General features: G+C 42.9%; 1 protein-coding gene across 1 annotated transcript; it reads left to right on the top strand.

The window, feature by feature from the left end:
• Positions 1-3,649: 3,649 nt before the first annotated feature.
• On the top strand, positions 3,650-10,042 carry LOC309498673 (uncharacterized protein; the record flags this gene model as incomplete). Its single annotated transcript, XM_082169516.1, has 5 exons — positions 3,650-3,685; positions 4,964-5,518; positions 5,724-6,708; positions 7,037-7,281; positions 9,983-10,042. The coding sequence occupies 5 exons, from the start codon at positions 3,650-3,652 to the stop codon at positions 10,040-10,042; spliced, it is 1,881 nt and encodes a 626-aa protein (XP_082025642.1).
• Positions 10,043-13,715: the final 3,673 nt, after the last annotated feature.

Here is a 13,715-nt window from a genome sequence, read left to right as displayed (position 1 = left end):
TGAAAGGAAACTGACGTTCAAACTGTGAACAAACAAGCGTTTCCTGACAAAGGTTGTTTCTGTCACCCAGTATTTATTTTTTATTAACGTTAAAATGGTTCAATATTTATTATTGTATGAACATCAATTTGGTTACCCTTGCAGAGAGGCTCCGCCCACACGCGCTTCTGATTGGCTGCTGCTTGTGATTGATTATGTCGCTTCTGATTGGCTGCTGTTTGTGATTGATTATGTCTCTTCTGATTGGCTGCTGCTTGTGATTGATTATGTCGCTTCTGAGTGGCTGCTGCTTGTGATTGATTATGTCTCTTCTGATTGGCTGCTGCTTGTGATTGATTATGTCGCTTCTGATTGGCTGCTGCTTGTGATTGATTATGTCGCTTCTGATTGGCTGCTGTTTGTGATTGATTATGTCTCTTCTGATTGGCTGCTGCTTGTGATTGATTATGTCGCTTCTGAGTGGCTGCTGCTTGTGATTGATTATGTCTCTTCTGATTGGCTGCTGCTTGTGACTGATTATGTCTCTTCTGATTGGCTGCTGCTTGTGATTGATTATGTGGCATCTGGTGTGAACAGTTGCTGGAATCTTATCAGATTGCGGTTAGAAACATGGAACAGTTTTTGTCCGATTTTGTTTCTGATTTGAAAGTTATTTAAATGTGAGTGTGGCATCCTGATCAAGATCCTGCAGAGCTTCCAGAAACCCAAAGAGAAAACTTTCTTCATAGAGTAAACCAGTGCTGTCCTTCCTGACTCTGATCTGGGTTTACTCCAACAGTTTGTGAAGTTGAGGATGAAGGTTAAACACAATCTCCAAAGAAAAGCAGAAACAAGAGCAGAAGAATCCAACAGATCAGTGTAGATGTGTTCAAGATGATCATAAAAGGTGTTTCTCCTGGGAAGAAACATGCATCCGTATGAAGAACACGTGAAGAACACATGAAGAACAAGAACACGTGAAGAACGTGAAGAACACGTGAAGAACACATGAAGAACAAGAACACGTGAAGAACACGTGAAGAACACGTGAAGAACAAGAACACATGAAGAACAAGAACACGTGAAGAACAAGAACATGTGAAGAACACGCGAAGAACACGTGAAGAACACGTGAAGAACACGTGAAGAACACATGAAGAACACATGAAGAACACATGAAGAACAAGAACACGTGAAGAACAAGAACACATGAAGAACACGTGAAGAACACGTGAAGAACACATGAAGAACAAGAACACGTGAAGAACAAGAACACGTGAAGAACACATGAAGAACAAGAACACATGAAGAACAAGAACACGTGAAGAACACATGAAGAACAAGAACACATGAAGAACAAGAACACGTGAAGAACACGTGAAGAACACATGAAGAACACATGAAGAACAAGAACACATGAAGAACAAGAACACATGAAGAACAAGAACACATGAAGAACACGTGAAGAACACGTGAAGAACACATGAAGAACACATGAAGAACAAGAACACATGAAGAACAAGAACACGTGAAGAACACATGAAGATCAAGAACACGTGAAGAACACGTGAAGAACACGTGAAGAACACATGAAGAACACATTAACTCTGAAACACCTGCAGGATGAACTGCCTGATGAACTTGTTCAGTCTGTTGTTTAGGGATGCAATGCTTTTCCCAGTGGGATCTTCTGATCTCCGCCTGTGTCTAATGGCTCCGGGTCAACCCTGAAAGCACACTTCACCAGAGGACATCAGTGCTCCCGTCCACAGCTTCACCAGAGGACCTTCACCAGAGGACATCAGTGCTCCCGTCCACAGCTTCACCAGAGGACCTTCACCAGAGGACATCAGCGCTCCCGTCCACAGCTTCACCAGAGGACATCAGCGCTCCCGTCCACAGCTTCACCAGAGGACATCAGTGCTCCCGTCCACAGCTTCACCAGAGGACATCAGCGCTCCCGTCCACAGCTTCACCAGAGGATATCAGCGCTCCCGTCCACAGCTTCACCAGAGGACATCAGCGCTCCCGTCCACAGCTTCACCAGAGGACATCAGCGCTCCCGTCCACAGCTTCACCAGAGGACATCAGCGCTCCCGTCCACAGCTTCACCAGAGGACATCAGCGCTCCCGTCCACAGCTTCACCAGAGGACATCAGCGCTCCCGTCCACAGCTTCACCAGAGGACATCAGCGCTCCCGTCCACAGCTTCACCAGAGGACATCAGCGCTCCCGTCCACAGCTTCACCAGAGGACATCAGTGCTCCCGTCCACAGCTTCACCAGAGGACCTTCACCAGAGGACATCAGCGCTCCCGTCCACAGCTTCACCAGAGGACATCAGCGCTCCCGTCCACAGCTTCACCAGAGGACATCAGCGCTCCCGTCCACAGCTTCACCAGAGGACATCAGCGCTCCCGTCCACAGCTTCACCAGAGGATATCAGTGCTCCCGTCCACAGCTTCACCAGAGGACATCAGCGCTCCCGTCCACAGCTTCACCAGAGGACATCAGTGCTCCCGTCCACAGCTTCACCAGAGGACCTTCACCAGAGGACATCAGCGCTCCCGTCCACAGCTTCACCAGAGGACATCAGCGCTCCCGTCCACAGCTTCACCAGAGGATATCAGTGCTCCCGTCCAGAGCTTCACCAGAGGATATCAGTGCTCCCGTCCACAGCTTCACCAGAGGACATCAGTGCTCCCGTCCACAGCTTCACCAGAGGACATCAGTGCTCCCGTCCACAGCTTCACCAGAGGACACCACAGCTTCACCAGAGGACATCAGTGCTCCCGTCCACAGCTTCACCAGAGGACATCAGCGCTCCCGTCCACAGCTTCACCAGAGGACATCAGTGCTCCCGTCCACAGCTTCACCAGAGGACCTTCACCAGAGGACATCAGTGCTCCCGTCCACAGCTTCACCAGAGGACATCAGCGCTCCCTTCCACAGCTTCACCAGAGGACATCAGTGCTCCCGTCCACAGCTTCACCTGAGGATATCAGTGCTCCCGTCCAGAGCTTCACCAGAGGATATCAGTGCTCCCGTCCACAGCTTCACCAGAGGACATCAGTGCTCCCGTCCACAGCTTCACCAGAGGACATCAGTGCTCCCGTCCAGAGCTTCACCAGAGGACATCCGTGCTCCTGTCCACAGCTTCACCAGAGGACATCAGTGCTCCCGTCCACAGCTTCACCAGAGGACATCAGTGCTCCCGTCCACAGCTTCAGATCTTCAGGATCTCAGGAGGAGTTCTCCTTGAGGAAGCGGTGAGTGAGATCTCACTCTGTCTCTGGTTTCTAAAAGGATCGCTCATTTCCATTGTTTATGTGGAGTATATTTGTCCTCTCTGGGTTATGACTAGGGCTGAAACGATTAGTCGACATTGTCGACAAAATATCTTGTTGTCGAGTAGTCGTCTGATCTCACGTGACCTAATGTAAGGGCCTGCAATATCGCGATTTGACCGCTACGGCGCTGTAGCGCTAGAGTGGAATGCAGCCGTTACAAATGCTATTGCGGTAGAAGAAAACACAGCGCAAATTATTATGGAGTGCAAATGAATCCGAACTAGCAAGGTGTGTGAAAGTTGCACAAAACTTCAAACCAAGAATGCTGTTGTGTGCAATACATTCAAGGAGGAACTTGCTTTTCACGGGAGCACAACATGCATGTTTAAGCACTTAAAGAGGAAACAAGAGGAGCCGGTGAGAGGTGAATGTTCTCCAGCTGGAGCTAAATAACTAGCAGTAAATCTCTTTATTAGAGAATGCAATACTACTAATAATAGCAATAATATTAACAATAATAATTTAATTATTATAATTATAAATATATAATTGATCGAGCTTAGGAGTCAGGCTGTTTTTATTATTGTAACACTATTAGGTATTACGGTCTTATCACTTGCCTGTATTTTGTTCCATATTCATGAAGACTTAGAAAAGGAAATGAGAATGTCTCTGTCAGCTCAATTGTCATGTCAATTTTTATTTTATTTTATTTATTCTTATAATAATTGTTTGCAGATTAAGTTTGTCTGTAATGCAGCTGATAAATTTTTGTTTATTTTTTTCTATTGAAAGAGAACAGAATATTTAGACAATGCTTAGAGAGCATTTGTGTGTGATTTGAGTTGGACATAAATCTGAAAACTTAAAGAGCATGACCTGGTTAGTTGGCTCAAAGTTCATTAAAACAACCATTTCAAAAGCTGAAGTGATTTTCTTTTTTTTATATTATAGTTAGAATATGTATAACTCAGTGTTTTAACTAATTGAAAAAGCTGAATAATCATTCCAAACTTACTGATTAGCCGGCGAAATAATCGATAATTAGTCGATTAATCGTTCTAATAATCGTTAGATTAATCGATTATCAAAATAATCGTTTGTTGCAGCCCTAGTTATGACATGAGCTCTTGTGTTTGTTTGGGCATTTTGGCATATCTATTGTTTAGTCTTTACAGCAGTGGTTCTTCGATTGCTTGATTTACTAGTTGATTGAATTTACAGTCAAACCAGAGCCCGTCTACGGAAAGCCTGGCCACTCCCTTTTAAGTCCTATTGTACCGAATTTTGGTTGTAGTTCCACCAGAGTTCCACTGGGGGCGATCGCCCATGAGTGCAACATGAATGGGAGTCTATGGGACTAGACGGCTAAATTTGTCTCTTTCACCCGATTGCCGTTGAGAAATCTCAGATTTGATTGTAGGTTTTGCAAGTTCAACATGGGTTACAGGTCGAAATTTGAATGAACGAGTACTTATGTCCTTTCGATTTCTTACAGGTTGAGTTGTTGTTGCCCATAACACGCTAGCATTCTGCTAATGAACACTGATTGGTCAGTGAAGGACTGATTACAACCAGAGATACGGCTTGATGGCATCGTGGCATCCGAAGTGGGACCAGAAACAAACAAAACAAAAACTCTTCTAGCACGTGTGTTTACCTGTGTCAGCTGTGTTGTGTGTTTACCTGTGTCAGCTGTGTTGTGTAGTTACCTGTGTCAGCTGTGTTGTGTGTTTACCTGTGTCAGCTGTGTTGTGTAGCTACCTGTGTCAGCTGTGTTGTGTGTTTACCTGTGTCAGCTGTGTTGTGTGTTTACCTGTGTCAGCTGTGTTGTGTAGTTACCTGTGTCAGCTGTGTTGTGTGTTTACCTGTGTCAGCTGTGTTGTGTATTTACCTGTGTCAGCTGTGTTGTGTGTTTACCTGTGTCAGCTGTGTTGTGTGTTTACCTGTGTCAGCTGTGTTGTGTATTTACCTGTGTCAGCTGTGTTGTGTATTTACCTGTGTCAGCTGTGTTGTGTATTTACCTGTGTCAGCTGTGTTGTGTATTTACCTGTGTCAGCTGTGTTGTGTAGTTACCTGTGTCAGCTGTGTTGTGTGTTTACCTGTGTCAGCTGTGTTGTGTGTTTACCTGTGTCAGCTGTGTTGTGTGTTTACCTGTGTCAGCTGTGTTGTGTGTTTACCTGTGTCAGCTGTGTTGTGTGTTTACCTGTGTCAGCTGTGTTGTGTTTACCTGTGTCAGCTGTGTTGTGTGTTTACATGTGTCAGCTGTGTTGTGTAGTTACCTGTGTCAGCTGTGTTGTGTATTTTGTCAGCTGTGTTGTGTGTTTACCTGTGTCAGCTGTGTTGTGTAGTTACCTGTGTCAGCTGTGTTGTGTATTTACCTGTGTCAGCTGTGTTGTGTGTTTACCTGTGTCAGCTGTGTTGTGTGTTTACCTGTGTCAGCTGTGTTGTGTAGTTACCTGTGTCGGCTGTGTTGTGTGTTTACCTGTGTCAGCTGTGTTGTGTTTACCTGTGTCAGCTGTGTTGTGAAGTTACCTGTGTCGGCTGTGTTGTGTATTTACCTGTGTCAGCTGTGTTGTGTAGTTACCTGTGTCAGCTGTGTTGTGTTTATATGTGTCAGCTGTGTTGTGTAGTTACCTGTGTCGGCTGTGTTGTGTGTTTACCTGTGTCAGCTGTGTTGTGTGTTTACCTGTGTCAGCTGTGTTGTGTAGTTACCTGTGTCGGCTGTGTTGTGTGTTTACCTGTGTCAGCTGTGTTGTGTGTTTACCTGTGTCAGCTGTGTTGTGTATTTACCTGTGTCAGCTGTGTTGTGTTTACATGTGTCAGCTGTGTTGTGTGTTTACCCGTGTCAGCTGTGTTGTGTATTTACCTGTGTCAGCTGTGTTGTGTATTTACCTGTATCAGCTGTGTTGTGTGTTTACCTGTGTCAGCTGTGTTGTGTGTTTACCTGTGCCAGCTGTGTTGTGTTTACATGTGCCAGCTGTGTTGTGTATTTACCTGTGTCAGCTGTGTTGTGTTTACATGTGTCAGCTGTGTTGTGTTTACCTGTGTCAGCTGTGTTGTGTATTTACCTGTGTCAGCTGTGTTGTGTATTTACCTGTGTCAGCTGTGTTGTGTGTTTACCTGTGTCAGCTGTGTTGTGTGTTTACCTGTGTCAGCTGTGTTGTGTATTTACCTGTGTCAGCTGTGTTGTGTATTTACCTGTGTCAGCTGTGTTGTGTGTTTACCTGTGTCAGCTGTGTTGTGTGTTTACCTGTGTCAGCTGTGTTGTGTGTTTCCCTGTGTCAGCTGTGTTGTGTTTACATGTGTCAGCTGTGTTGTGTGTTTACATGTGTCAGCTGTGTTGTGTTTACCTGTGTCAGCTGTGTTGTGTTTACCTGTGTCAGCTGTGTTGTGTGGTTACATGTGTCAGCTGTGTTGTGTATTTACCTGTGTCAGCTGTGTTGTATTTACCTGTGTCAGCTGTGTTGTGTTTACCTGTGTCAGCTGTGTTGTGTGTTTACCTGTGTCAGCTGTGTTGTGTGGTTACCTGTGTCAGCTGTGTTGTGTAGTTACCTGTGTCAGCTGTGTTGTGTATTTACCTGTGTCAGCTGTGTTGTGTTTACATGTGTCAGCTGTGTTGTGTATTTACCTGTGTCAGCTGTGTTGTGTAGTTACCTGTGTCAGCTGTGTTGTGTATTTACCTTTGTCAGCTGTGTTGTGTAGTTACCTGTGTCAGCTGTGTTGTGTTTACATGTGTCAGCTGTGTTGTGTGTTTACATGTGTCAGCTGTGTTGTGTTTACCTGTGTCAGCTGTGTTGTGTTTACCTGTGTCAGCTGTGTTGTGTGTTTACCTGTGTCAGCTGTGTTGTGTGGTTACCTGTGTCAGCTGTGTTGTGTTTACCTGTGTCAGCTGTGTTGTATGGTTACCTGTGTCAGCTGTGTTGTGTTTACCTGTGTCAGCTGTGTTGTGTGTTTACCTGTGTCAGCTGTGTTGTGTGGTTACCTGTGTCAGCTGTGTTGTGTTTACCTGTGTCAGCTGTGTTGTATGGTTACCTGTGTCAGCTGTGTTGTGTTTACCTGTGTCAGCTGTGTTGTATGGTTACCTGTGTCAGCTGTGTTGTATGGTTACCTGTGTCAGCTGTGTTGTGTTTACCTGTGTCAGCTGTGTTGTGTTTACCTGTGTCAGCTGTGTTGTGTTTACCTGTGTCAGCTGTGTTGTATGGTTACCTGTGTCAGCTGTGTTGTGTTTACCTGTGTCAGCTGTGTTGTATGGTTACCTGTGTCAGCTGTGTTGTGTTTACCTGTGTCAGCTGTGTTGTCGATGCCTCGAGAGAAAAGAAAGTGCAGAGAGCGAAAGCACCAGTGACTGAAGGATTGCCGTAAAGCAGTATCTCTGGTCTTACGATGTGTATGACGTCATTGACATTTTAAAAGACTTTTTAAAGCAAAAAAGTGACTCTAAAAAATCTAACACCCAGCAATGTGTAATTTATTTGCATCTCCTTTCAAATACAACATTCAAATTACTAGACAAAAAATTATATCCTGAGAAAAGTGGATTTTGAGGGATATATCTCCATAGACCTCCATTCATTCTGCACTCGTCCTGTGAGCGCCCTCATGTGGAGCCAGAGTGGAACTGCAACCAGTTCAGAAGCCGGACGTTTACTGAGAGTGGAACTTCTCCCCTTATTAGATATTCTCTGGTCAAACCAACATTTATTCAGACACCTTCAACATTTCTCACATTATCACAGTTTATTCGCTATAGTTTAGAAAATGGTAATAAAATATGAGCAGAACTCAGTTGATATTTGACTGGTTTTGTCCATCCTTCTGTTAGACTGTCTCACACATGAATTATGTTGAATATCTGTCAGCTGTTAAATTTAACTACACAATTAGATAATACCAGTTTAGCTCAACCAATCACCAAGCAATGCTTCATTTTGTTCAGTCTGTGTGTAAAAAGAGCATTAGCAATTAAAGAAAACACACTTAAGAAAACATGATCAGGTCAAAGTGTCTGAATCATTTTTGGCCACAAATGTGTATAAATGTCACTGGTAGTCACTGAATGAAGAATTATTGGGTATAATATGTTACAGTTTACTTTATTCTGCTCTCCTCACTTACGTAAATGAACTATAGTGTCCTGCACACACTAGTGAAACAATATTAATAATGATATCTGGTGTCTGAGTAATGTTTGGTTTGAGTGTATCAGGGATGCGTTTGCTCCGGTTCTTCAACAGGCTCAGAGATGATCTGATATAACTGGAGTATGAGGTAATAAGATGAATTATGTTAAGATGCGTCTGTAATCTAGATTTAAAATGGTAGAGTGAGTCTGAGTCCTGGATATTATCAGGAAGGCTATTCCAGAGTTTAGGAGCCAAATGTGGAAACGCTCTCCCTCCTTTAGAGGACTTAGATATTCTAGGTATTACCAGAAGCCCAGAGTTGTGTGAGAGTTGTGTGAGAGTTGTGTGAGAGTTGTGTGAGAGTTGTGTGAGAGTTGTGTGAGCTTTAAGAGCGTGATGGATTGTAAGGCGATAGAAGATAAGTTAAACACACATGAGCTAAACCATTGAGGGCCTTATAGGTCAGAAGCAACACTGAAGGTAACCAGTGTAGAGATGATAAAACTGGTGTTATATGATCTTATATATATTTTTTGGCATATAAGAACTGAGTTTGGACTAACTGTATCTTGTTTATCGAGGATGAAGAACAACCAGCTAGTAATGATCACAGTAATCTAGTCTAGAGATGCTGAAGGCATGAACTCACTCTCTGCTTCAGAATCAGAAGTGTGTTCTTGTAGAAGGGTTAGGGTTAGGGTTAGTGTGTCCCGGAGCTGAGTGACGTTTCTCAGGTGGATAAAGGCTGTTTTTGAAACATGAAATATGATTTTCAAAAGACAAGTTGCTGTCTAATATAACGCCCAGATCTTTAAAGTTACAGTGCATCCGTCCAAATGCAAATTATATTGTAAGAGATTCTGTGTGCAGGTTTTTGGTCCAGTAAGTAAGACCTCAGCCTTGGCTGAATTTAATAGAAGAAAATTCAATATTTTATATCCAGATAGCATGATCTTTAGCTTAGCAATGTGTCTGAGGTGGAACAAGACAGAACGCTCGTGTTTGAACAGGTTTGTGTTTATTATCAGTCCCGTTGTGATTTATGGTTCTGACTTTAATAAATATATGACCGTTGCTGGAACATTTCTATCATACATGGATGTTACAGGCTCTTCATGGAACCATCAATGCCAGTAAAGTAGCTTTTCATATACAGTATATTACCCATAGACTGAACACGTAATACGCCGTCACCGTTCTCACAGAGTCACGTGTTTCAAGTTTACACGGAGATCATCACTTTTATTATTTTTTTAAAACTTGAATCTTAACCTGTTTCAATGGTGCTATATGAAGATTACTTGACTTGACTATTTATAATAGTGTGCTTTTATTATGAGTTATAGTTTGAAAAGTAGTATTTTTGATAGTAGAACAGTAATTGTAAACAAAATAGTTTGTTTGATCATTTTCCTTCATGATTGCATATTTGTGGTTCTGTAGTTGTCTCCACGTCTCTTGTCACATCAGCGTCTGATTGAACTGAGAGCGATCGGCGTCTCTGCGTGTGTGTGTAGTGTTGAACTCTGCGTGTGTGTGTGTAGTGTTGTTGACTCACAGGAGCGGTGGTGCATTAATGCTCCTTCAGTTACTGGTCCAGAAACAGTCACTGGCCTCAGGAATCCAGGCGTGTGATGCGGTCACGTGATCCGTGTGATGTGGTCACATGATTGTCCGGCTCGACTGATTCAGGCTGAGGATTACTGGAACTTTTCTTTCATGTGGTCGACTCGGACATTTCTTCACGCACAACACTTCATTTGTCCGCGTGAGCAATATTTCAAATATGTTTTACAAGCACGCGCTGCTATTATACGAACCCGAAGCCTTTAATGACGAGCCTCCGTTACATTCCTGACGCTCAGATCAAGAGTTTCCATCTCAGAGTCTCTGCATGAGTTATTAATATTCATCTGCGGGTCAGTGAACATTCTCTGTGTCATGCTGAGCTTTTCCACTGCTCCTCTCTTCTTCTTCTTCTTCTTCTTCTTCTTCTTCTTCAAGCGTAACTTCAGGAGCGAAGGGTTAACTGGGATCACTGTGGGAACAATCCCATCGCTCCTCTGAAGTCTGAGATTTGATGAGATGTTTTCACTCCATGTCTTCAGCTTTGAGCGCATCCATATGTGAGTGAACTAGTGATCATTAACTAAGTTCTTTTATCAGATCTACACATTTTCACTTCATCCTGAATCAAATCACTGGATGGACTCGAGTCTGTGAACGTCACTTCACCAGCTTCACACACACACAAGAGTGTGAGTGAGAGAGTGAGAGAATGAGTGAGTGAGTGAGTGAGAGAGAGTGAGTGAGTGAGTGAGAGAGTGAGTGAGTGAGATAGTGAGAGAGAGAGAGAGAGAGGCAGAGTGAGTGAGTGAGTGAGAGAGAGAGTGAGAGTGAGAGAGAGAGAGTGAGAGTGAGAGAGAGAGTGAGTGTGTGTGTGTGTGTGTGAGTGAGTGTGAGTTAGTGTGAGTGTGTGAGAGAGAGAGAGTGTGTGAGTGAGTTAGAAAGAGTGTGAGAGAGTGAGGGAGAGAGAGAGTGAGTGTGTGTGTTTGTGTGTGAGTGAGTGTGAGTTAGTGTGAGTGTGAGAGAGAGAGAGTGTGTGACTGAGTTAGAAAGAGTGTGTGTGAGTGAACGAGAGAGTGAGTGAGTGAGAGAGTGAGTGAGAGTGAGAGAGTGAGGGAGAGAGAGAGTGAGTGTGAGTGTTTGTGTGTGTGTGTGTGTGTGAGTGTGAGTTAGTGTGAGTGTGAGAGAGAGAGAGTGTGTGAGTGAGTTAGAAAGAGTGTGTGTGAGTGAACGAGAGAGTGAGTGAGAGAGTGAGTGAGTGAGTGAGTGAGTGAGTGTGTGTGTGTGTGTGTGTGTGTGTGTGTGTGTGTGTGTGTGTGTGTGTGTGTGTGTGTGTGTGTGTGTGTGTGTGTGTGTGTGTGTGTGAGTGAGTGAGTGAGTGTGAGAGAGAGAGAGAGTGTGTGAGTGAGTTAGAGTGTGTGTGAGTGAACGAGAGAGTGAGTGAGTGAGAGAGTGAGTGAGAGTGAGAGAGTGAGGGAGACTTTTTAGATCTTCTTTAATTATTCAATATAAACATAAGTGACCTATATTTTTAAGGTAAAAACCGTTAAAATATTCATACATTTATATTTTCCACAAAACAATTAATAATAAATAAATAAAAATAAAAATAATAATAATAATAATAAAGAAAAAAAAATAAGAAAAAAAATAACAATAATAATCACTCCTGAACACTCAAATTAAATACAAGATCTCCATGAACATCAGCTTCACATAAAAAACCATCAACTCCCCAAACATGAAAAAAAGAATTGACATCATTAATAAGTCTGAAATACGCATATTCCATCATTAATCTCTTCTTTACAAAACCTCTCATCATCAAAACAATGTCCACGCTTTCCCTCCCTTCTACTTTATTTCTTCTGGTACACCAAATTGCCAACTTTGGTGCTCCAAACAAGAAGTTCAATAACACCACTTTGGATTTATATTTTGTTGAATAATTAGGACCAAAAATAAACAATTCTTGATTAAACCTGCCCATAAGCTGCATACTCCAGCTTTCCATTAAACTCAAAATTTGATCCAAACGTGGACACTCAATAAAAAGATGAAAAACAGTTTCAGATACCCCACAAAAAGGACAACCCTCATCATCTGAAACATTAAGGAGTGCTTTGTGTCTGTTCGTAGCTAAAATCCCATGCACAATTCTCCACTGAAGATCCACCCTCTTTTCAATGGGTCTTTTGTACAGGGACCGCCAGCTACCTTTCGGGGAAGAGCCTGATTCAAACACCATTGTCCATTTAGTGTCTCTCACATCCTTAAGATGTTGGAAGTTGATGGTTTTTACACAAGCTCTGTAAAGTGTTTGTCTGCTCAAAATACCAAAAATATTCAGTTCTGGTTTATCCATAGAGAGCAATTTTCCGTCATCTTCCTGCCAGTCCCCTTTTTTTATAGAAACATGCAGTTCAGGAAAATGGGCATTTTCTGTAGCATCACAGTTCTTCCCCACAGGATAAACTTTCATAAAATCATTTATAGGAACAGGGAGGGCCTCCTCAAGATCATCCAGCATCCTCTTGATAAAACGCTCAGACCTGAAGCCCACCTTCTGTGTCAGTTCCTCTACCGATATCCAGCTCAGTCCCCTTCGTAGGTGGCATATTTTAGAGACTCCTGCTTTCAACATTGCCGACCTCACAGAGACAGAACTCAACACCTCAACAGAGATAAGTGGATTAAAAAACAAAGGCTCTTCGTATACCCACTGATTGGATCCTTCCCATACTCTTGAAAATGATAGAGTCTGCCAGGCTTGCAATACACTCTGGTAGAAGACAGTCAATCCTTCCATTACTAGTCCATCAAAAGACATGACAAACAGTTGTTTATCCAACCCCATTCTTCTGTTTTTCCGCAACAACGCACATGCTACGTCCATCCACTGCTGATGCTGATGATATAAGAGACGCTGTGCCACTTGCAATCGGAATACAGCAATCCTCGAACAAATGTCAATTAGTCCTTGTCCTCCCTCATTAACGGGAAGGTATAGGACAGCAGCTTTTAGCCAGTGTTGTCCTGACCAAAAAAATTTAACAAGAGTCTTTTGAATGTCTTCTATTATATTTCTTGGAGGATCCAAAACCATCAACTTATGCCAAAGGGTGGACGCTATAAGATTATTGGCTATCAGGACTCTTCCCCTGTAGGATAACTGGGGTAGCAACCATTTCCATTTAGACAACTTTACAAGCACTCCATCTACTAACCCCTCCTAATTCTTCATCTTACATTCATCTTTACCAAGATATACTCCTAAAAATTTAAAACCGGACTTCCCCCACTTGACATTTTCCGGTAATTCTGGTAAAGAGCTTTCTTCAGAACCACACCATAAGGCTTCTGTTTTTTGCCAATTAAGTTTGGCTGATGATGCCCCTTCATAAATCTTTAAAGCTTCCTTTATAACTTGAACATCATGTGTATTCCTAACCATAACAGTTACATCGTCTGCATAAGCAGAAAGTTTAATAGCTACAGCTTCTGGCTTATTACTTACCAGAATACCCGTCAATTTATTTCTTAACAAACAAAGTAGAGACTCTATTGCCAAGGTGTATAACTGACCTGACATAGGGCACCCTTGCCTTATCCCTCTTTTCATTTGGATTGGTACACTTAAACCACCTCCTATTTTAACCATGCTTACAGCATCAGTATATAAAATTCTTATCCATGCTAAAAAATGTTCTCCAAACCCATAACACTTAAGAACCTTAAACAGATAGTGATGGTCT

Source organism: Leuciscus leuciscus (genome assembly GCF_965113295.1).
Source record: "Leuciscus leuciscus genome assembly, chromosome: 5".
Lineage (NCBI taxonomy): Eukaryota > Metazoa > Chordata > Actinopteri > Cypriniformes > Leuciscidae > Leuciscus > Leuciscus leuciscus.
The sequence above is the reverse complement of the archived record's forward strand: the minus strand, read 5'-3'. Positions and strand labels throughout refer to the sequence as shown.